The 22,073-nt window shown below is 44.0% G+C and overlaps 10 protein-coding genes across 10 annotated transcripts; 4 read left to right on the forward strand and 6 right to left on the reverse strand.

Annotated features, from left to right (window-relative positions):
* Positions 1 to 2,500: 2,500 nt before the first annotated feature.
* On the forward strand, positions 2,501 to 4,198 carry PUMCH_003712 (uncharacterized protein; the record flags this gene model as incomplete). Its single annotated transcript, XM_063022670.1, has 1 exon — positions 2,501 to 4,198. The coding sequence occupies one exon, from the start codon at positions 2,501 to 2,503 to the stop codon at positions 4,196 to 4,198; it is 1,698 nt and encodes a 565-aa protein (XP_062878740.1).
* Positions 4,199 to 4,322: 124 nt separating this feature from the next.
* On the reverse strand, positions 4,323 to 7,154 carry PUMCH_003713 (uncharacterized protein; the record flags this gene model as incomplete). Its single annotated transcript, XM_063022671.1, has 1 exon — positions 4,323 to 7,154. The coding sequence occupies one exon, from the start codon at positions 7,152 to 7,154 to the stop codon at positions 4,323 to 4,325; it is 2,832 nt and encodes a 943-aa protein (XP_062878741.1).
* An 855-nt stretch (positions 7,155 to 8,009) lies between these two features.
* On the reverse strand, positions 8,010 to 8,753 carry PUMCH_003714 (uncharacterized protein; the record flags this gene model as incomplete). The annotated part of the gene is made up of 1 exon (XM_063022672.1): positions 8,010 to 8,753. The coding sequence occupies one exon, from the start codon at positions 8,751 to 8,753 to the stop codon at positions 8,010 to 8,012; it is 744 nt and encodes a 247-aa protein (XP_062878742.1).
* Positions 8,754 to 9,196: 443 nt separating this feature from the next.
* PUMCH_003715 (uncharacterized protein) lies at positions 9,197 to 11,968 on the reverse strand (the record flags this gene model as incomplete). Its single annotated transcript, XM_063022673.1, has 1 exon — positions 9,197 to 11,968. The coding sequence occupies one exon, from the start codon at positions 11,966 to 11,968 to the stop codon at positions 9,197 to 9,199; it is 2,772 nt and encodes a 923-aa protein (XP_062878743.1).
* Positions 11,969 to 12,853: 885 nt separating this feature from the next.
* On the reverse strand, positions 12,854 to 13,855 carry PUMCH_003716 (uncharacterized protein; the record flags this gene model as incomplete). Its single annotated transcript, XM_063022674.1, has 1 exon — positions 12,854 to 13,855. The coding sequence occupies one exon, from the start codon at positions 13,853 to 13,855 to the stop codon at positions 12,854 to 12,856; it is 1,002 nt and encodes a 333-aa protein (XP_062878744.1).
* A 925-nt stretch (positions 13,856 to 14,780) lies between these two features.
* Positions 14,781 to 17,309, forward strand: PUMCH_003717 (uncharacterized protein; the record flags this gene model as incomplete). Its single annotated transcript, XM_063022675.1, has 1 exon — positions 14,781 to 17,309. One exon carries the CDS (start codon positions 14,781 to 14,783, stop codon positions 17,307 to 17,309), a length of 2,529 nt encoding a protein of 842 aa, XP_062878745.1.
* Positions 17,310 to 17,491: 182 nt separating this feature from the next.
* On the reverse strand, positions 17,492 to 17,641 carry PUMCH_003718 (uncharacterized protein; the record flags this gene model as incomplete). Its single annotated transcript, XM_063022676.1, has 1 exon — positions 17,492 to 17,641. One exon carries the CDS (start codon positions 17,639 to 17,641, stop codon positions 17,492 to 17,494), a length of 150 nt encoding a protein of 49 aa, XP_062878746.1.
* A 544-nt stretch (positions 17,642 to 18,185) lies between these two features.
* Positions 18,186 to 18,773, forward strand: PUMCH_003719 (uncharacterized protein; the record flags this gene model as incomplete). The annotated part of the gene is made up of 1 exon (XM_063022677.1): positions 18,186 to 18,773. The coding sequence occupies one exon, from the start codon at positions 18,186 to 18,188 to the stop codon at positions 18,771 to 18,773; it is 588 nt and encodes a 195-aa protein (XP_062878747.1).
* Positions 18,774 to 19,335: 562 nt separating this feature from the next.
* Positions 19,336 to 21,015, forward strand: PUMCH_003720 (uncharacterized protein; the record flags this gene model as incomplete). The annotated part of the gene is made up of 1 exon (XM_063022678.1): positions 19,336 to 21,015. One exon carries the CDS (start codon positions 19,336 to 19,338, stop codon positions 21,013 to 21,015), a length of 1,680 nt encoding a protein of 559 aa, XP_062878748.1.
* A 102-nt stretch (positions 21,016 to 21,117) lies between these two features.
* PUMCH_003721 (uncharacterized protein) lies at positions 21,118 to 21,825 on the reverse strand (the record flags this gene model as incomplete). The annotated part of the gene is made up of 1 exon (XM_063022679.1): positions 21,118 to 21,825. The coding sequence occupies one exon, from the start codon at positions 21,823 to 21,825 to the stop codon at positions 21,118 to 21,120; it is 708 nt and encodes a 235-aa protein (XP_062878749.1).
* Between the last annotated feature and the right edge of the window lie 248 nt (positions 21,826 to 22,073).

Below are 22,073 nucleotides of genomic sequence, written 5' to 3' on the forward strand. Positions count from 1 at the left end.
AGCGAGTGCTGTCCTTTCAGTTAAATGAATGTTTGCACTCGCTGTGCTGTCCACTCAGCCCATTCAAACGTTATGGTGACCAACTTTAGCTCAAGTTGGTGTTCTTTAATAAATACGGATTCAAGCCGTTAAGCTGGCCTAACCAAGTTCCATAGTTTGCCACATAATCCAATTGAGCACAGTTCTATGATGAATCCCAACATTTACTCTTGAAAATGTTACTCCAAATTCACCCCATAAAATCTTTCGAATTCTTGGGTTCTTTTCATAAGATAGTTTGACTACCCGCACGAGCAATTTCGCTTGAGTAGTATTTGGTATAATGACCAAGACTGCAACACCTCCACTCAATCTAAGTAAGGCAACATGTATTCTGAGGGTGTTTGCCAACTTTACATCAAAAACATAATAAATTTATAAATCAGTATCAGCGGACCAAATTCCTATTTAAGCTAAGCTTATCGCCGGCGCCGAACATTTTACCTAACGCGGCTCATCAACTTAAGTTTTGCCAAGAGTTCTACGGATGGTCGAAGCGATCTGCTGAAGAGATTGTATGTCGGAACAACCATCTGAGACAACTAAATGAAGACGCAAGTCGGGAAAGTCTAGATTAAATATGAAGACTTCGGATGAAACATTATCGAAACAAGAATGATCAAGTTCTCTTCTGGGTTCACGGGTCAAATAATCATACACTCTAGTGCAAGTTTATGTTGCAAGTTCAAGGCACCAACGAACTACAAATGGAAGGGAGTAACTTAGAGCATTTTTTTTAATCCTCTGAGGCAAGATTTGATACAATTAACGTGATTTATAGTAGCTCTAATGACACAACCAGGGCATCATGTTGAATAGAAGATAGAAACGAATATACATGATGAAAAAGAAACATATTAAAAAAAGAATGGCGAGTTTTGATTGTCCAACGTACCACTACATCAAATACTGACTAGAATTGATGAATACTATATGACCATCTGATTCAAGTGCCACAACAAACACAATCATATGAACACAACCATCGCCTTTTTTTGGTCTACACTACGTATTCGTTCTCAAGAACTCATGGTGCCAGATAAAATTATCACGGCTCCAATAATAATTGACACATTCTCTGCGTGCGGCTCCGCTGTCATTGCCTATTGAAACTGAATAGTCAGTCCACAATCAGGAATCTCCGTCCCTCTCCTATTAATTCCATTGCATGAGCAGACACGAGACTCGCAAAATTATTCCCGCCACTTGGGGTGTGCTATTCGCTCAGGAAAGAATTGGGAGCATTGATTGACGGACAAACGGACACCAGCAATACTACCTGGAAAAATGCCTCAGAACGCGCAGATACGAAGCCCTCCCCTCTCACACCTCTCGTCCTTCCTTTTGGGACATATTCGTACATGGACAACTCCAGCTCGGGCGCGATCCACAACCATAGAAAATAACAGTCACTTCGAAAAAAAATCTGGCAGTTTCCCTATATCGTAATATCCAGACCGGAACACGACCATTGATACTATTCAGGTTTAAATACAATTTAAGTCCCCCTACGTACGTTCCGTACGCGTGGCTACGTGATATAGAAAGCTTCCTATAAAGGAAACACTGCGCCGCACTCCCACCTCCCTTGCACAATCTGCGTGATAAAATGAGTGCGTCGCATCTCCTATTGAGATCGGAGCCTCCACAGTAGCCGAACTAGAAGATACAAAAAAACGCGTGGTGGTTATCGGCACTCACGGCACAATCTCACCAATGCACTTCGGCAACTTGAACCGTAGGTTACATCCACCATATGTAGGTGACATGTCGAGAAGGATCAGCCAATGATGTGCGTAGCCAGCAACGGCGTTACCATTCGGCCCGCATGATAGCGCAGGTTGCGGCGGCTAGGGCAAGGACAGAATCAATCGGAAAATTCAGGAAAAATCAGTCGGAGCCGCCGTATCTTGCCCCTAGGCGAGGCTCACACAATACAGCCGTCTGCTCTTCAGTCCTGCCACCTGCAGGCCGCGCGGCGCATTCAACGTTTTTTGTGCATTTGCAGGACCAACCGTTGGGGCTGGTATTGGAACAGGGCAGCCATAATCTGCCGAAATAAACAGGGAAAGTCTGAAAAAAGACGGTCAGAACAAGCAAAACCCCCTATGTCTCTCTGAATCCCTTCTTGGTCCATCCAACTATCATCACAACACGAAATTCGTTCACGTAGGGCTATCTTTCGTACATGCGTCGTCCTGCACTGCCGCCGTTGCCGCATCTGATTGAGGGCATCCACTTTCAGCGAAACTTCGGTGTAGATATCAGCAAGCGGGGCAGTATATTATTGGAACAGGATTACCCTGGCTCTTGGCCGCACATTTTTTTTATTTTTGATTCAAACTTTGCTCTTTCGTGGCGGCTACTATCTCAATTCCACTGCAATCTTCTTCACCACGTCTCAACTGAGGCCACACTGTAAACACTACTCATCGCTATAGTCTGAAAACCCACCACCACCATGTACCATAATGGTATGGTCGGTAATCAGACCTTTGGCAAGGGTTACGAAAATGGATACCTGCTGCCTCTGTCTTTGTCCATGCATCTGGGTATGGTGGCAGCGGGCCAGGCACCTTCAATGGTAGCTTCGGGTTCCCCCACCTACAATATGGGGATGGACATGAAGCATTCGATTCAGGGAATGAAACTGCACTACGGCCCATCTATTGGTGTGACCACGCCTGGGGATGTTACGGCGTATCGGCCGGTCACTCAGCCCATAAAGCAGACGATGGATCTGACTGTCAATCAGCCTATGAATCAGTCTATAAATCTGTCCGTCAATCAGTCTCTGAACCAGCCTGTCAGTCATTCTGTGAATCATCCTGCTAATCAGTCTATTACTCAGACTGTCAATCGCCCTGTTGATTATTCAACTGGTCATCCTGTGAACCAATCCATGAATGAGCCTACCAATCAGCCTGTGAATCAGCCTACCAGCCAGCATATGAATCAGCCTATGAATCAGCCTATGAATCAGCCTATGAATCAACCTATGAATCAACCTATGAATCAACCTATGAATCAGTCTGCCAATCAGATTGTCACCCAACGGGTTGATCAACACATCAACCAGCCTATGCTTCAATCGATCAATCAACCAATGAGTCAGCCGACGAATCTACCAATCAATCAACCTACAAATCAACACATCAATCAACCCACGAATCAACCTACGAACCAACCTACGATTCAGCATATGAATGAACCCACGAATCAACCTATGAATCAATCCATGAGCCAGCATATGCGTTTTGCACCTATTCCTATTGCACCACATCCTTATCCACCACAAACTTCACTTGCTCCTACCCCGGCCCTACCTCAACACTCAACTCAGCATCTTCTCCAAGCTCATCCTCAACATCAATTGCATCAGGTGACGCCAATCAGGTATTCTCCACTTCCACGCGTTGCGTCACAGCAACAGTCCTCGCCACCATTCCATGACTTGGGAAAAGTACAGCATATCAATAGACCTACCCAAATACAATCATCGCAGTCTCAGACGCAAGTCCAACCGATGCACCTGTTGCAACATATCCAGCATATACCTTATGGCTCGAAACTTGATGGAGGTGACTTCATTGGATATCCATTAATGACAGGCGCGCCTGGTCTTGTGGTCTATACCCCGTACTCACATGAAACAGCCGCTGAATTAGACCCTAATGCTGTAAATATGCGCAATAATCAGGCGGGCGAAACATTTGTTTCATCCAGGCTCTCACAAATAATGAACAATTCCGCTACCGAGCCCAAAACCAGTCTGAAAAAGGCAAAGACCTTTAGGAGTACCCAAAAACCGTACATATGTACCCAGGAAGGATGTGAATGGGCCTTTTCACGCCAATCTGATCTACGACGCCACGGCAAGTCTCACCGAAAACCTCAGTTTCATTGTCCGTATTGGAAAGCGAATCAAGCATGTCACAGAAATGGAGGCTCATTCAATAGGTTGGATGTTCTTAAAAGACATTTGCGGCTTGTTCACTTTGTTAAAGACAAGCAGCTGGATACTGCCGAAGCTGACCCTGGCTGGTGTAGAGCCTGCCAAAAGTTATTTGCATCCTCAAAGAGTTTCTTCGATCACTGCGTAGACTGCGCAAGTGAAGAGGTCGGTTTTAAGGCACAAACAATTACAGATGAATCTTAACGACCCGAAGCGATTTATAGAACGTTTATACGACCAATCAAGATCAAATTTTGACTATGAACAATCCCCCCCTTCTAATAATCCAAAATACTCTATAAATTCAGCTATACACAATATCTGTTCATTAGCTCTGTTCTTCCTGCTGTGTAGCCTCTTCTCTGTTTTGCGCATCGAAAAAATCTAGGATAGCGCAGTTTGGATGAATGATGTACACGGTCTTGCTTGGCATGTTTGGAGCGGTTGGGACGGCCCTAGCGGTTCCTGCGTTTGCGTCGCTTTCGCTGCTTTGTATTGGGAGTCCGTTGTCTGCGGTACTGGTAATTGACATCAAAATCTTGTCCTTCACAAGACGTTTCAAGACCTTGAAAGCCAAAGCTCTTTCCTCATGATATGCTTGGATGGAATGAAGATCTTCTTCTTTTTGGTGCAAATACCATTCAACTAGCTCCTCCAGGGTTAAACCTTCACCATTTGCAGCATCATCTTCAGCAACTCTCTTCACCATCAAATTCATCATAGCCACGAATTTATCGTAAGTGACGGTGGTCTTCGGAGCCGGTTGAGGCACAGCCTCGGCTGGTTGTTGCAAAGAACCCTCTGGGCGAGGATCGACAGTCTCCACATCTTCATCAATTGCCTCATTCTTTGGGTCTGGGTCGTCTGGGTTTGCTTCTTCTTCAATCTCAACATCGTCGTAATCGACTCTGATGATAGACAGACGCAATAAGTCATATGCCTCAGAAACAAAAGTAGGGGTAATTTCTTCAGTACAATTGGCACGTGCGATAGCCTCCGATAATCTGATCATGGATTCTAACTGTCTGACAGTGATTCTGTAAGAAGAACGACTGATGCCTTGCGCATCATCACTTCTCAATTCCTTATACTTTGCAACCAAGAAATCGCGCGCTTCTTTCGTCATCTTTGGTCTAAAAGTCTTGGCATATTTGATGTATGTTGACAACTCCTCTGCTGAGAATGGGGGGTCTATTGCCGCATCACGAAGCATATGGAGATCAACGATATGGTCAGCCAACTGAGCATCAACCCTCTCATTACATTCATCCAAAACGACAAAAAAAAGATCGAAACGGGACATGATGGGAGCAGTCATGTTCAAGTTTGCTCGAAGTCCCATTTTACGATTGTATCTACCGCTGATTGGATTGGCAGCGGCTAAAATGGAGGTTCTGGCGTTCAAAGTTGCATGAATACCAGCCTTAGCGATAGATATAGTTTGTTGTTCCATGGCTTCGTGAATAGCAACTTGATCAGTAATGTCCATTTTATCGAATTCGTCAATGGCACAAATACCATTGTCGGCCAACATGAGGGCACCAGCTTCGATTGTGAACTCGCCACTCTCCTCATCTTTGACCACAGCAGCGGTCAAACCAGCGGCAGAAGAGGCCTTACCAGAAGTGTAAACTGCACGTGGGGAGAAGTTGCAAACGTATTTCAAGAACTGAGACTTGGAGGTAGAAGGATCGCCGACAATACAGACGTTGATGTCACCACGCAAATTGATACCCTCAACCGTTTTCTTGTGGACACCACCAAGCAACTGCAACAAAATACCCTTTTTAATAGTGTCATGACCGAATACTGCAGGAGCTATTGACCGTACTAGTTTATCGTAGACATATTCATCCTTCACCATCTCCTTTAATTGAGAGACCTCTGCATCGGATAGGGAGTTCAAGAACACCTCCTGCTCATTCGGACCCTGATACTCAAGCTCTTTCTCCCCAAGCTCGGCACTATCAGAAGCCTTGGCTACAATGGAGGCAACATGGCAAGCATAGAATGCAAGTTTGTAAGTGAGATCACGCACACCCAAAGCTTTGAGACCCGTAACACCAGAGTTCAAGTCAGAAGCAACAGGAACACTCTCCTTCATACTTTGAGCCTTAAGACCAGGGAGCCCCAACTGAGAAATGTCAGGAATGACGATTTCAGTTCCAGTAAATTTACATTTATCACCCGGCTTAGCTCTGTCGACCGCTTCTCCGCGCATGATGACATCTAGAGTACGAGGCATTGATCCCACGGGAATTTCGTTGGAATTTTCTTGAATGCGGACCTTTTGCCAGTCGATAAACTGCGACTTGGCAACATTGAGAGTCCAGTACGACTGGTTGGGACACGAGGGGCAGGTGGTAGGTTCAGTATACTTGAATACTTGCTCAATGCCATCAACAACAGCAGAACACATCTCGCAAGTGAAGGAGCCTCTATACAACTCAGGGCGTACCTCTGAGGTTCTGGTGACAGTACCGGAAATGGCCATCAAAGAGCCAATTTTGTCGGTACGAATATCACGAATTCTATGAGTGACAGGCAAATTGAAAAAAGAGATTTGGAAGACCTTATCTATCTTGGTGGAATCCTGGGTGGTTGAAGAGCCAGCCTCCATATCACGGAATTCCCCATCGATGTCAGCAGCGTCACCCAAGAGGTTCTTCTGCAACGCTTCCCGTGCATATACCAGGAGCAATTTTCTCAAGCCTTTAAGCAAAAAGGGATAGAAACGGTAGTACTGTTCAAGAATGGCGGTGGCCAACACACCGTTTTCCCGGCCCACTAAGTGCTGGTAGTCCACGTAAAACGTGGTAATTTCAAATGCAGCCATACTTTTCAACTGCGCAATATAGATATGACCCCTCTCGGGCTCTGGATCCACGAACTCCTCTACGAACTGTTCAAACAGCTCTCTGACCTTTTCACCAGTCACATCAATCACCTTCGGAACCTCGATATTCCGGCGGAAAGTCGAAGGCGGCTTTTGTTCGGCAGCTGGAGCGTTTTGATCCTGCAGAGCATCACTGAACGTGAGATTTGGTTGTGTGCTCAGAGGTGAATTGACCGATCTTCCCAAGGATGAAGAGATCTGAGATGAGTTTAGAAGATGTGCTGCATCGGAGGGAATACGGGGGGAAGAGACGAAGTTGGACATCACGCGAGTACGATGAGATTGTCAACTTTGTTGGGTCTTCTAGTTATTTGTGTTAGTTACAATAGAGATTGAGAGAAGAGAAAGATGGATCTGTGTAGGAGAGACGCGTGTAATTTAACGAAAAGGGTAATAGGTTGTGCAGGACTCTCAATGTATTGGGGGCTGCACGTGACGAAATCAAAACTTAAGTTACGGGGCATTGAGTTCAATGGAGAACAAAGTATATAAATTCGTGCTCATATTGGAACTTCAATGAACTGTCAATCAATTTCTTCGAATTGTGCTTCAGACTACGAGATATCGCTCACAGAGGATTAAACGTGAATAACCTTAAGTAATCCGGCACTATTCTTGATTTGAGAGCTTGAAATAATAGTATTACTCTGTTTTTATTAATGACCGGTTTGCTGCAAGAACTTTAGTTTGGCCGTTGAGTTCTGTATAGATAGAGAGACAAGCACAAAGATTTGCAGCCGAATTTCCCTCTTCAAATGTTGCGGTGTATTTTAATTGATGTACCGATCTCTCATTTCTCTCTTTACTAGTGCTAGTGGCTGCCATTTGTATAGAATGGATAGTATCCATAGATCTACAAGAATAAGAACATTAAAACAATGGGTGTGGTGAAAGTATTGCAGGTAAGAAGAGATTCAGTTTCAATTAGCCATAGCTTGGTATTTTTTTTTTTGGAAAATTGAAGTCAAGCAATGAGTAAAAGCCGTACCCTCTCTATCTACAAATCACTGCACCTTGGATAATACATTTAATATCTGATTGAACCTTTTGTCAACAAAGCATCAATATTCTTTCAAAGACCAAAGACAAATTGTTTATTTACTGAATAGTCGGACTCATTTACTGTGGAGCCTTGGTGGTTCTCAAGTATGGCTTGATGGTGACAAACTCTCCAAACTTGGCCTTAGCATCGGCATCGGACACAGTTGGTGGGATGATCACATCCTCACCAGCAGTCCAGTCAATTGGAGTCACAACACCCTTCTTGTCAGCCAACTGCAACGAGTCAATGACTCTCAAGACCTCGGCAGAGTTTCTACCAGTGGAGGCTGGGTAAGTCATGATCAATCTCACCTTCTTGGATGGGTCAATGACAAACACAGATCTGACAGTAGGCACCATTTGGTTAGAAAGCTTCTGGAAGTCCTCCTCAGAGACCATGTCGTACTTGAAAGCAATCTCCTTCTTTGGGTCAGCAATGATTGGGAAGGAGAACGGACCGCCAGTGACATCCTCGATATCCTTGATCCAAGCATTGTGGCTGTCTACATCCTCAGTAGAGAGACCCAACAAGGTGACGTTTCTCTTGGCAAACTCTGGGGCCAACTTGGAGAAAGCGCCGAGCTCAGTGGTGCAAACTGGAGTGAAATCAGCTGGGTGGGAGAAAAGCACAACCCACTTCTTGCTGGACTCGACAAAGTCGTGGAAAGAAATCTTTCCTTTGGTGGTCTCAGCAGTCCAGTCTGGAGCCACAGAGCCGATTCTGATACGTGGCTGCTCAGAAGCCTTGAAGGAGTAGAGTCTGAACTGAGCCGACTTGGTCAATTGCTTGGCGGAGGAGATTCTGGCGATTCTGGAGAACATGGTTGGTTAGTAATTATGAGATTGTGGGTGGTGAAGAAGTATTAGGACCTGGGTCACGTGAAATGACAGGAATCCCTGTCTTTCTGGAGGCAGCGCGTAGTTAAGGAAAGAAGTTGATATTTGTTGGAAACTATTAGCTCTTGTTTTCGCAAGATTTTGTTTCTGGTTTGTTTCGCTGTTTCGTAGACAATTCTGATGGAGGCAGATTCCTTGGAGTAGCCACTTGACCAATCAAAGAAAATAGATACTCGTAACTATCTCGCTATTAACAAAAATGAAGCCATTAATTCGTTCTATTTGCCCGAGGGCTTTTCTTATTTTTGTGTTCCCGATATTATTCTACAATGCTCTTCGAATTAGCAATAAATATCATTAGAATATGTCATTATGGATGCGACAAAAATGTGTTATAAAACATGGTCACAATTCTATGTATCTTGTTTTCATTGATTATTATTCTCTTGCACCATTTTCATGTCGATCCATCCCAAGAAATCATCATCGTTGTTGCTGTTAACCATCCAGCCATGCGACTGCTGTTGAAAGAAGGTATCCAATTGACTTGCAATCCCAGTACCCATTCCATTACCCATTCCAGAACCCATACCTCCCTGTTCGGAAATTGTACCCATTTGCATTGGATCGTTTTCATTACCCGAATAGTATGGAGTGGGTGCGAGCTGGCTAGCTTCACTCGCCGCTCCCACCATGTCGACTGGTATTTGAGCCTTGAGAACATTCAGTGAACTGTCAGCCATGTTTGTAGACCCAATGTTTGCATTATTGAGGTCTCTAATACTTCCAGTGGCCTCAAGCATGGAAAGAGGTATTCCATTAATTTCTAATGGCTTGTTGTTACTATTTTGGCTTTGCTTTTGTGCTTGCAGTAATGCTTGGTCAGTAGGAACAAGAGTCGTCACCGTTGTTCCGTTGGGAGTAGTTGTAATGATCGTATTGAAATCGTCCTTGGTGATTTGATTATAGAAGGGGAGCGGTTGCGGGCGCATACCACCTACATCTTCTTTTTTGACCGAAACTCTGTCGGGGTAATTTTGGTCGCTTTTGTCTTCCTGGTTTCGTCTTCTCGCCTCGTGAATGCACCAAACTAAGTCATAAAACAATGAGGCAGTCAAATGGGATCTCATACGACTGATGATACTTCCAGTGATGTTTGGAGAGTCGCTAAGATTGAAGATTTCTGGGTAGGTGTATAAAACAATATTGAGATCCTCGAGGACTCTTGCAGTTCTGGAGATATCATTCTTCAAGTCTTTCCATGAAGAAAGTGTGTTCCTGAATAATCTATGCACCGTGACAATGGATTGTCTTGCACTGTCAATATACTTGTCCAAAAGATAGTTGGTCAATTGCAATTTGAATAGAAGGAATGCAGAATAAGTCACAGATTGTCTGACAAAGATCGGGAGCTCGATCAACGATATGGACCCCACATTTAAAATTTGAGAAACGATAGTAATTATACGCGTGGCTGAAATGTAAGCAGCACTTACATATTTCACTTGATCTTCTATCGGAGTTCCAGGCAAGAATGCAAAGCAGCAGATCATTAGACGAAGGTAGAGATAATAGACCTCAACTGCTGATCCTTCTGGAACACTAAGCTTAAACTTCAATCTTTCAAGCTCGCGATCAAGAATATTGAGAGAAGCAGCTCTATTCAGTGGTTCAAGCAAACCATCGGATCTTGTGACCGAAATACCCATCACGTTGACTAGTTTACACTGAAAAATGGACAATGAGATCAAAGACCGAAAGCTTGATGGTAATCCATCATCGACTCTGGCGTTTTCCAATAAGTAATCGGTCGTCTTGATGGAGGGAGGCAAACCGAGAGCCGAGGACCAGAAATGATCACAGAAAAACACAGCAAGCCACGATCTAGTCCTCCAGAGGTCAGAATCAGGGCCTAAACTTGCCTGAGTGCGACTAAACTCTTGAATAAATTCGCCACCTCTGTGCAATCCAAGCTGTAGAGATAAATTCTTTGCCAACCCTACGAATCTGTATGAGCAGTCATCAAGAACTTTCTCATTTGGAAGAGGCCACATTGAAAGAATGATTAAAGCCTGGATAACATGGGCGGAGCGCGGAGTTCTGATCCAACATGTTTCGATGGCAAGTTGTTTAATGAGTGAAGCTAACGATTGATAAAGCGTCGGAGCTGGTTCTGAAAGTGAAGCAGTAAGAATAACAGTCCAAAAAAGGAGCTGAGAATTATTGTATAGCTCTGTGGCACTGTTGGAACTGAGAATGGGAAGAAAAGGATTGAATTTGGTCATGAACACATAATGTAGCTGATCAGCCTTCTGCAATGGAATCTGTACATCACCCAAAACAAATTCAGAGTATTGCTTGAGGTTTGGTTGCATTGCTTCAGGAGTCTCCTCGTCTCGTAGTTTTGTGTCGCTCATATGACCCGAAGGAGCAGTATCCGAAGAAGCAACCGCTAGACCTGGACGCAAGCCTGTCACTGCAGACTTGGCAGGATTATCAATCATATTCATGGGTGTACCTACAAGAGGACTGAAGGCGCTATGATTGCCAGCGAAGTTTGGGGTTTGCACCGGGCCCAGCATATCCAAGGTGTGGCTGGGCGTTCTATTGGGCGCATACGGAAGCGGGAATGGAGAATTAAAGTTCAGCTGTTGCAGTTGAAGCTGTTGGGAAGATGCTGTGGCTGCTGTTGCGGCCATTGCTTGCTGCTGCATGAAATTCATATTGTGTTGGTTCAACGCCTGAGTGAGTAAATGTTCGTTTCTAGTTAGCAGTTCAATTTTCGCCTTCAAGTCTTCGACATCGCCAATGAGAACTTGTATTTGGGAACCCTTTTTCGGTTTGAATTCAGGATCGATCTCGCACTTGAGTCCCAACTTCATACATCTCAGACAGACGTTATTGTAGTTCTGCGACGCATCGCACTTGATCTTATGTTGACGGCAAAATGTACAGCTAGTCACGGGGCGCACCTTCTTCGGAGCACTTCCAGACGAATATGCCTTGTCTTCGGTCTTTACTTCCACGTACGAATCCAGTAGATTGGAAGGAATCGGAGGCGACTGCGCGCCCATTCTGGTCGTGGCCAACTCCACCAGCGATGCCTTCCTTTTCCGGTCCAGTGCTGCCACGGGCAGTGACGTTTGTGGGCTCTGGGACGGTTTTGGAAGGATCGATTTTACTCGTTTATCCATGACCATGAAGCAAGATTATCCTTGTCTGCTTCTTCTGGAAACAGTGATCTATCGAATGAGATGGCTGATTTTCTATTGCTTCCGCAGATACAAGGCTTCGAGCCGAAAATCTGTAGGAGTTAGATCTGTAAATAGAGAGAAGTGTGAAATTCAGAGCCGAACGCGGAAACGGTTCTCAATGGGGAATATATGGCACTTGGATATGAAAGGAAATGGGGAGCCACCACACAGCTCAAATACAGAGGTTGAGCTTTTTTGAATTGGAATGACGTTTTTTAGCACGGACGGATCTAAAAATCAGTCTGAAAATGAGAGTCAACTTCACTTTTCGGGGTTACCCGGCTCACTGATGAAAAAGATAATTTTTCTGTGCCGGCCTGCAGTGGATCATGGCTGCCTGCAGTACTGATCGTTTAGATAATATTCTGCTGGTCTGGAGCCAGGACACCGACATGCATATCGGTCATAGAAGTGCCTTTTCGGAGAGGCAATTGCGGTTTTGAGTCACGATTTCGGAGGATCGCCTTTTGCAATTGTTGCGCTCGGCTACCTAGACATATTTTTTTATAGTGGTTTACCCATGGGATTTAGGTTGACTCAAATAGATGCTACTGGTTTCATAATTCTTGGCTGGCGAAGGGCGTTTATGTAGAGATGATTGGAGCGGGTATTTGATTTTGTTGATATTAGTCGTGTATGTGCAATGACATATCGAGACACCGATATAATATATTCTTGGTGGAACATGCTGTGTATGCTTAAACTCGTCAAATGCTAAACGCAATGCAAAAGATCATTAAGGGTATAAAGTGAAAAAAAAAAGGATTTTAGGCTTTTTTGTCTCGCGACAAGTCATCAGCCCATTGAATACGTTTTTTGCTTGTAGCTTCACTACACCTCTTCTTCGACCTTAGGGTCGCCAATACCATCCTCATAAATTGCAAAGACACACTCGCTCTCTGGCAAACATGGACTGTCGTAGATCTTACAGATTCTTTGCTCTGCTCTTCCCTTTCTGAACGACAATCTTGTGGTCGAACTGTGTGCAATGATGTTACCTCCAATGGGCTTCTTGGGGTCAGGATTGAACATGGCTGCACCATCGACTTGAGCAACAACCTGGTTGGTAATAACTACCGCAATTCCAAACTCGTCGGCCAATCTCTGAAGCGTACGCATAAATTTGGCCACGTGTGTTTGTCTCGCGGAAAGCTCTGCTCTTCCTGAGTAGTCTGTTCTGTACAAGGACATGATGGAATCTACCACCAACAACGAAAACCGCGACTCAGACATCATCTGTGCAGCCTGGTGTAGAAGCTGAAACTGATGTTCAGCATTGTAAGCTCTTGCATATGCGACATTATCTAAGCAGTCGTCTGGGTTCAACCCATAACGTTGTGCAATAGAGACAAGACGAACAGGTCTAAACGTACCTTCGGTGTCAATATACAAGCATTTACCCTCGCCTCCGCCCATATCAATGGGTAGCTGGCAGGTTACAGATAAGGTATGGCATAGTTGAGATTTTCCGGTTCTGAACTCTCCAAACACCTCTGTGATAGAACCCGTCTCAATACCACCACCCAAAAGTGTATCCAATTGCTTCGAACCAGTGGTCAAGCAGATGAGCTCAGATCTTCTGTTATGGAATTCTGACGCGGTTGTGAACCCCATAGGAACCAATTTGGCAGCTTCCTGACTGATCTTGTCAGCCTTTGCCTCCGAAATACCCTTCACAGTGAGGAGAGCCTTCTTGGGCGCGTACGCAACACTTTCCACGGTGTGATACCCTTCTAGTTTAAGTTTTTTGATATCTCCAATGGATATACCATTGCCTTCGAGTTGTTCGATCAACAATGGGCCTGAGAAGGCGTCGTCTTCTTCTTGAGACATAATTCAGCTTGTATTTTCTGTTTGATTTCTAAATTTTTTATCTAAAGCAATTTAAAGCGAGTACTGCTGGATATTGTTGGAGATGTATTACTAAGAAGTGTTGATATGACGCGTGTTAGTGCGCAGTGCTGAAATATGTATTTGCCATCAGAAAATATTTGAGGGGCAAAACAATAAAAAAAGAAAAAACTTTTGGAGCACTAAAATCTACGACGAATGGATTTGCGCAGTTCTTGAACTGAGTAGGCGGAAATCCGGTTCATTCGATGTTGGCAAACCGGATCTCCATAACAGAACAAGACAATTGATGAATGACTTATAATTAGGCACTCATGTGGATCTCAAATCGGTACTTAATTTGAACCAAAAGATACCAATTGAGTAAAACGATCTTTGGGTAGATTTGGTACGATGTGCTCGGATACCCAATATAGACAACTCAAAGTGAGCAAAGACCCACGAAAATCTACACAAACAGTGTATCATAAAGTATTGTCTTTTGTCCCTACACAGTAGTCACTGTGACTACACGGCATTCCAATTCATTACTTTTGTTACCAGAATTCCAGATAACTAGTCAATAAGAAGCATGAAACCAAAAGTAATTACTTAATACTGTTGAACTATTTGATTTTGTATTCTGCGAAGGAACTTGCTTTAATTCACTATGATCTCCGATAGCTTTGTTTCGTCCGTCTCACCGTAATAGTTGGTCCTGATACTTTCAAACACTCGTAACACTCAAATCAAATGCAAATTCTAAACTGTATCTCAAGTAGTTAAGCAAAATGGAAACGAAATATATTATTTGTCTGGTTATCTCTCTTCTCTCTTGTGCACGTGACTGACTCGTCTCTACCGCGTCCTACATCTAGCACCAAATCAGGATCAATTTCAATCTACAAAAACCTCCAACAACAAAAGAATGGCCACCAGAATCGCGGCATTCCTTGATGGAAACACCTTTGTGCACTACAATGAGTATACTGGCCGGCTCATAGGTGGAAATAGTGGAGGACTTGTCAAAGTGTTCGATCCAGACGCTGATACAGAACCCACCTCCATTGATATCCCTGAAAATGTCACTGCAATGGCAGCCAATGGTGAGAAATTGTTGATTGCCACGTCTTCAGGTGAATTGTCTCTTCTAAAAGTCGCTGCAGTTGCTAGAGGTGATGAATCGTATGAAACTATCTATAAAAGTGACTTTCCACTAAGAGATGTGGTGTTCATTAATGAGGGTAAAAGAAGCATCTGTGGTGGAGACAAACCATTTATGACTGTAGTCGATCACATGAACCTGAATCAAACAACGGAGGTGAGTCTTCTGGCGCGCCCAGTGGGTCTAGCTTACAATCCTTCGGGAGAGGTTGTAGCCGTCAGTTTGGATAACGGTGAAGTGCACATATTTTCGGTGATAAACGAAAAGCCTGTTCCAATCCATGTTATTTCTGGCACTTTGCCTGCCATAGAAGCGTCCAATGATGCCTGTGCCAAATGTGCATGGGTCCTGAACGGAGAACAGTTACTTGTTCCCACGAGAAGTGGATCTGTCAAGACTTTCCTGCGTTCTGACTGGTCGCATTTGACTGAAATACTGCTTTCTGAGAAGTTAGCTTCTTTGGCTGTTTCTCCCTCTACATCTCAAGTCTCCTTCTTGTATCATGGTGGAAATGTCGACTTTTTTCTGGTCAAAGATGGCCGCAAACTCTCTTCCCTGAGAGATAATAGCATTGAAGGAACACCCACTAATATAGCCTGGACCAAGAACTCAATTTACTTTGGTGCTACCTCAGGTGAACTTTACTCAGTCCAGGTGAGTTTCCAAGATGAGCCAGTCGTCAGCAAAGAAGTGGAGCTGTTATTTATTGATGAAGCTGAGGATTCTGATGCTGAATTGGCGCAGCCCACTTCGAACGGCAAAAAACACGCTTTAGACGACGAAGACATCATAGACGAAGAAGATGATGACTTGGAAGACGCTTACAAATACTACAACAAAAGTGTTGAGGACTTCCTCCATTCCAACAAGAAAAAGGCCAGATTCGAGAGTAATCCAGCTGCCGCTCCACCACCAGCTCTCAATGACAACATCGTTCCATATTCTCCCGGGTCAACCCCATGGATATCCTCGAATAATTCGGCTAATAAGAGCTCTAAGCGGAGATATTTATTCATGAGCTCTATCGGATATTCCTGGTCAGTCTCCAATTCCAACTCAGCCGAGGAACAAAAGAGCATTACTGTGTCCTTCTTTGACAGATCCATTAACAAAGATTACCATTTTATTGACTACAACAACTTCGACTTGTGCTGTATGAACGAAAAAGGCATATTATTCGGATGCTCTGGATTTGAGAAGGAGGACAAAACTTCTCCAAAGGGCAAGATTTCCTATAGACATCATCTGAGCACTCACGATTCATGGGAGAGACAAATCCCTCTAGTGAAGGGCGAGTACCTTACATCTGTTGCGCTCACCAACACAGCTGACTCTGAAGCTGGAGAATCGCTCATAGTTGTCGGAACCAATTTGGGTTATCTTCGATTCTTCAACCTCTACGGCCTTTGCATTAATTTGATGAAGACTTCACCAATCGTGGCATCTATTGCCTCTGTTTTGGATACCATCTTCATTATTCATCAGGCGGGCCACAACAGTTACACATATTCCATCATCAATGTAGCCGAAGATTACAGTTTTGTGCAACAAGAGAGACCGCTATCTTTAAGATCAGGAGAGGGGCCACTCATCAAGGGCTTGTTTTACAATGAGTACTCCGATCCCTGTTTGGTTGCAGGAAATGACGATACACTCACAATTTTATCGCATTGGAGAGAGCCCAACAATGCGAGATGGGTGCCGGTGCTCAACTGCAAAGAGATTGTGACAGACTTTGGACTCACCAAGTCTAAAAAGAACTGGAGTACGTGGCCACTCGGCTTTCAGGAAGAAAAGTTTGTCGCATTGGTGTTGAAAAATAGCGACTCGTACCCAGGCTTCCCGCTTCCATTGCCGGTCGATTTCCCTGCGCGGATGCCTGTGAAGTGCTACCGTTCCATTATCGAGCAATCTGCAGAAGATGAATCTGAAGAAGCCCTTGAGCAGAGACTCGCCAAAATCCAAGAAGAAGATCCTGAGGAAGAATTCTTGCGCGCGTCGACCTTTGGAAAACTCTTAAGCTCCTCGCTAGCCGACCTCGACAATGAGGACGATCAAATGGAAAAATTGAGCGGTTTCAGCGTTGCCTTCGACAAGTCGCTTCTTAAACTCTTCAATAGTGCTTGTCAGAGCAGTCGACTCAACAAAGCGTTTAGCATTGTCAAGCTTATCAAGAATGACAAGGCGCTTCTTGCAGCCACTCGAATCGGTGAAAGACACAACTTCAACAACCTTGTGGTGAAGATCAGTAAACTCAGAGAGGATTTAATGGAGATGGAAGAGGAAGAGTGATCTCAGCACTGTATTATAGAGAGTAAACGATAGCATGAACTAAACCCACAACAACTACACCACAACTCTAGCCAACATGTTCTACAAACGCCACAAGATTTACACAAAGGACATTTATTGATCATTTCAAACCCCGTGGGCGAAATTTCAATTTACAATATATACAAATGCGTCCAGACGGCTTAGAACTGTCTCTTGATGTAATGGTACACGATTGGGGTCAACCACAAGGCACCGGCCATGAAGCCAGCAACCTTTAAAGTGTCCATAGCTTGCTGCTCCTGCAATCTTCTTTGTTCCTTGGTAGGTTGAGCACCGGGTCCGCCGTACATTTTGATGTTGATGTAGAATTAGCAAACCGTTGAGGGTGAAATTTTTGATAGTGTGGGTCACGTGATTGGAGTGTAAGCTTAGAGAGAGTACATCGGAGAATTATTTGGAGGTAGGATCAATTTAGGTAGGTTGATTGTATTTTTTTTGGTAGAGTTTGTTTTGATTTTTCTGTGTCTTCCTTTGTCATTTGTTTTCAATCGCTTCCATCTAGGTACTGCTGGATCAAGAACGGATTACCGAGCAATGGAAAATGTTAAACAGAAATACTATTTCACAAAATCAATATACATTATAGAAAAACTACGAATTATTTTCTTTTGCTCATTGTTGTGGGAATAAATCGGGTAACGATGCTTGAAATTGTATTTCAACAGCATTCCTCTGTGAAATCGTCTCAGTGCAGGTCTTGTTTCCACTAGAAACTACTGATCTTCGAACAACTCTCCATCAATTGCATTTGAAACGATTTGAGTGACAATTTTGGACCATTCTCCGTACACTTGCATTTTTGTCATCTTTTCCTCCCCTCGCATCTCGTTCATCATGACGTCAATCAAACCATTCAAAATGGAGGATCTATTTCACCTCAACACGGTCAACTTGGATCCATTCACTGAAAACTTCAACCCGCTGTTCTATCTCTCGTACCTCTGTGATTGGCCTGATCTTTTTTTCAAATCTGTGGAGGAAGATGCCTCTAGTCCCACTGGTCACCAAATAAGTGGATACATGATGGGAAAAACCGAGGGAAGCCTATTGAAAAAGGAGTGGCATACACATATTACGGCCGTGACGGTTAGCCGCAACTACCGCCGGATTCATCTTGCATCTGATCTTTGCAGTCGTTTGGAGAACATCACGGCGGTGGCTCCACACGAGACCCTTTTTGTAGATTTGTTTGTGAAGGTCACCAATACAACCGCACGCATCTTGTATGAGAAATTGGGCTACTCAGTGTATCGACGAGTCGTTGGATACTACGGCTCCACGTATCCCACCGATCGAAACAAGCTCAGCGATGACGATGATGCATTCGATATGCGCAAGTCATTACCACGCGACGTTGACAATGAGACGGTGAGGAAGAACGGAGAGAAGGTTTATGTGCTTCCCGCAGAGGTGGCCTTTTAGATGGTTTGAGGCATTGTGTACAAAATTTGTGATTAAATAGAAGAGAATCAATGAAATTGGCCGTTTCTCTGTTTGCAGTTCCTGCTCATTTGCTGAAAAATTTGATGCCACCGGTACTATTGCTCCAAGTGTCTGAGCAAAGATACTCCCACAAGGTGTTCCTCTTACTTAAAAATGACCCTATTAACCTTCTTTTCACTCCTTGAATATCCAGAAAAGAATCTGCAATGCGAAAGAAAATTTAAGAAAATTACAGTTCGCAATGAAACCGGATCTGTGACAATTGATCTCCTTAAATTCTTAGTCACCATACCCTATGAAAGCATCTCCATTCCATCAAAACAAGGTACCCGAAAATCTAGCACCTATAATTTTCAAAACTTCGACTGTATTTCAATCAACCACTTCCTTCTGTATCTACTTTTTTTTTCATTTTTACCTTTTCCACTAGGGTTCTCTGGCGCCTTCCAGAAGATTGCTCCTGCACCCGTCCTCCCGTTTTCTGGGGTCATTATATACTTGGTGACTCTTACTCGCTACCTCTAAACACCACTTATTTCCCATGTCAAGACCCATTTCCGTCGCCGCACGGTCAGTCTTCCGCGACACATTCTCCAATTCCTCCTCTCGTTCCATTTCCAGGGCCCACACCCCACTTCCTGATGGAGAAGAAAACGGCTCTCTAGATGTCAATTTTCTGTCCCTTGAAGAGCTTCTTCTGAAGAAACTCGAGTCGCTTCAAGCACTTTTGCTTCAGAGCGAACTCGAGGACACCGAAAACCGAGACTCAATGGTGGCAAACTCGCAGGATTACCGCCAGAGTCATGCAGTTGCCATGAACAAGAATAGAATCCAATCTGACCATACCACAATCGTAGACATCATCAATTCGTTGCAGCATCCAAGAAGCGAGGTTTCTTCGCTGTCGCGTGAGATGCTCTTGGCTCAATTGTACAAGCTCATTGTGACTAAACCTGTCTATGTCAGTAACAGTGAGTCCACTGGTGTAGTTACTGAGGAAGATGTGCTGGACTTGGTGAAAATTTTGTCTGCAAGTGATTATAGATCCAGCACGGAGTTCATTTTGTTATATCGTTCATGTATTAGTTTGCTCGTTAGTGACTTGGATGACTTTGGTGAGATTGTCAGCACAGACTTCCTAGCTAGCATTGAAACCTTATTCACCGACTCGCATAATTCTTACATCACCAATGAAAACAAGGCCAATGTCATCACTGGATACTGTGGCTTGTTGTTGGCACTCTATGGTGACACTTCCGCATTCGGTATCGACGATAAGGTCAAATGGATGATGGAATATGCCAGTGGTTTTGTGCAAAGCGCTGTAACTTTGAAGACTCAATTGAAAACCGGTGATCGTGAGTACTCGACTCTCATGCATGAAAGTGACGACAAACTTCTTGTCAGCGAACAGGAGGCCAGTGCGCAGGCTGAGGCTGCTATCGCTGTGGCTTCCCTTCATGGTGTCGCTGTTTTGATTACTTTGCTCCAAAAGGGCGACTACCTTAACGACTTATTGACTCACATAGCGACCGAGGTCATTGAGATCATCGATAATGATATGATTCCAGAGCTCTCCAAGGCCGCAGCAAAAGTTTTGGCATTATGTTATGAGCTCTACACTTACGAGGAGAACTCTGAAGATGACGAGGATGACGAAGAATTCAACTACAATGCACCAGTCTATGAACAGGAATCTATCTTGAATATCCTCAACAGACTTGCAAACGTGTCATCCAAGAAAATTGGAAAGAAGGAGAAAAACAAGAGCTCAACCTTCAAAGAAGTGGCTAACACTATTCAAAACTACACCGATGCTGAGAAGCGTACCGAGATCTATAAACGCACACAGACTGGTATTGAACTTTTAGCAGGATCTGTCAGCTCTACACAGATTAAGTTGTCCAGATCCAAGTTCTTACCTATCAACAGTTGGTTCCTATACTTTAGATTGTTACACATGAAATGGCTCTTCGGCTTTGGCCTCCACGATCAACTTGTCGGAAATCCAAATGTCAAGAGTCTTTTGAGAGAGCCAAGCACAGAGTATCAGCTGAAATACAGCCGATCCGATGCCTCTGAGTATGACGGCACTAGTTACGGAAATAATGCCCGCAAAGATACTGATCGGTTCGTCGATCCTGAGAAGAAGCGTGCTACTGAGAAGAAGAAGGCTATTGAAAACAAGATCAGCGAGAAGTTTGACCAATTGGAGCTTTAGATTGATGTATAGCATTTAAAAAATGAAAAGAATTCTAGAATGATATGGAGACATGCTCTCTGTCCCTTAATTTTGAATCTGTTCTATCTCTGGCCCTTATATTTAGAAAGATATAAGAACGCGGTCGTTCACCCTAGACAACTTGATACCAGTGAGATCCTCTATGACGTATGATGCTCCTGCTGCCAACAATTTCTCTTTCAGGAATGTAGTTGCCAATCCAATGACAGGAAACCCGGCTGCCACTCCCGCCGCAATGCCGGTTGGAGCATCTTCGAAAACAACTGCAGTCGCGTCCTCACCGAATTTGCTCTGTAGCCTCAATAATTCGAAAGCCTTTCTATACCCTTCAGGGTCTGGCTTCCCCTTCCCGACCAAGTCAGCTGTAATGAACACTGAGGGCTGATACTCCTCCCCAAACAACGTCTTGATCCAGCCAGTTGCCAATGCGGTGGTGCCAGATGTTACAATTGCCCAATTGTCATGGAATTCTTCAGTGAGACTGGTCAAAAGTCGAGATGCTCCATCCACTTCTTTCGCCCAAGACCCATAATTAGTCACAATACCTTGCTCAAACATGGCGATGTCACTTTGTTCGGCCGGACGATAAGGAAACCATTTTCGAAAAGTTTCAACAGTTCGAGACCCGTGTGTTTGGTGCAAGAATTCGTCCAAATCTATCTGACTTTCGGGATATTTTTCATTGTGCACTGTGACAGTATCGGACCAGGTCTTTTCGACGGCCGGCGTCGAGTTTACCAAAGTACCGTCTAGATCAAAAAGAAGAAAATTTACTTCAAGTTCTGGCATTTTTTCGCTGATAGGGGTAGGTTCTTACTAATTACCTTGAGGATATATATGGAAGATATTCCGGCACGCTGAATCGGACTTGCAGATATACCCCAGTCTGAAACGCGGGGGTCAGGGTACAGGACAGGTGAAGTTTCAGATGGGGCTTGATACATAATCTAATAAAACATAGAAACATGGATTTATTCTATCAACATGATGGCTATGCCATCCGTAAAAACAAATTTTAAATACAGAAATGCCTTTCT

Source organism: Australozyma saopauloensis, chromosome 4, assembly GCF_035610405.1.
Source record: "Australozyma saopauloensis chromosome 4, complete sequence".
Classification (NCBI taxonomy): domain Eukaryota; kingdom Fungi; phylum Ascomycota; class Pichiomycetes; order Serinales; family Metschnikowiaceae; genus Australozyma; species Australozyma saopauloensis.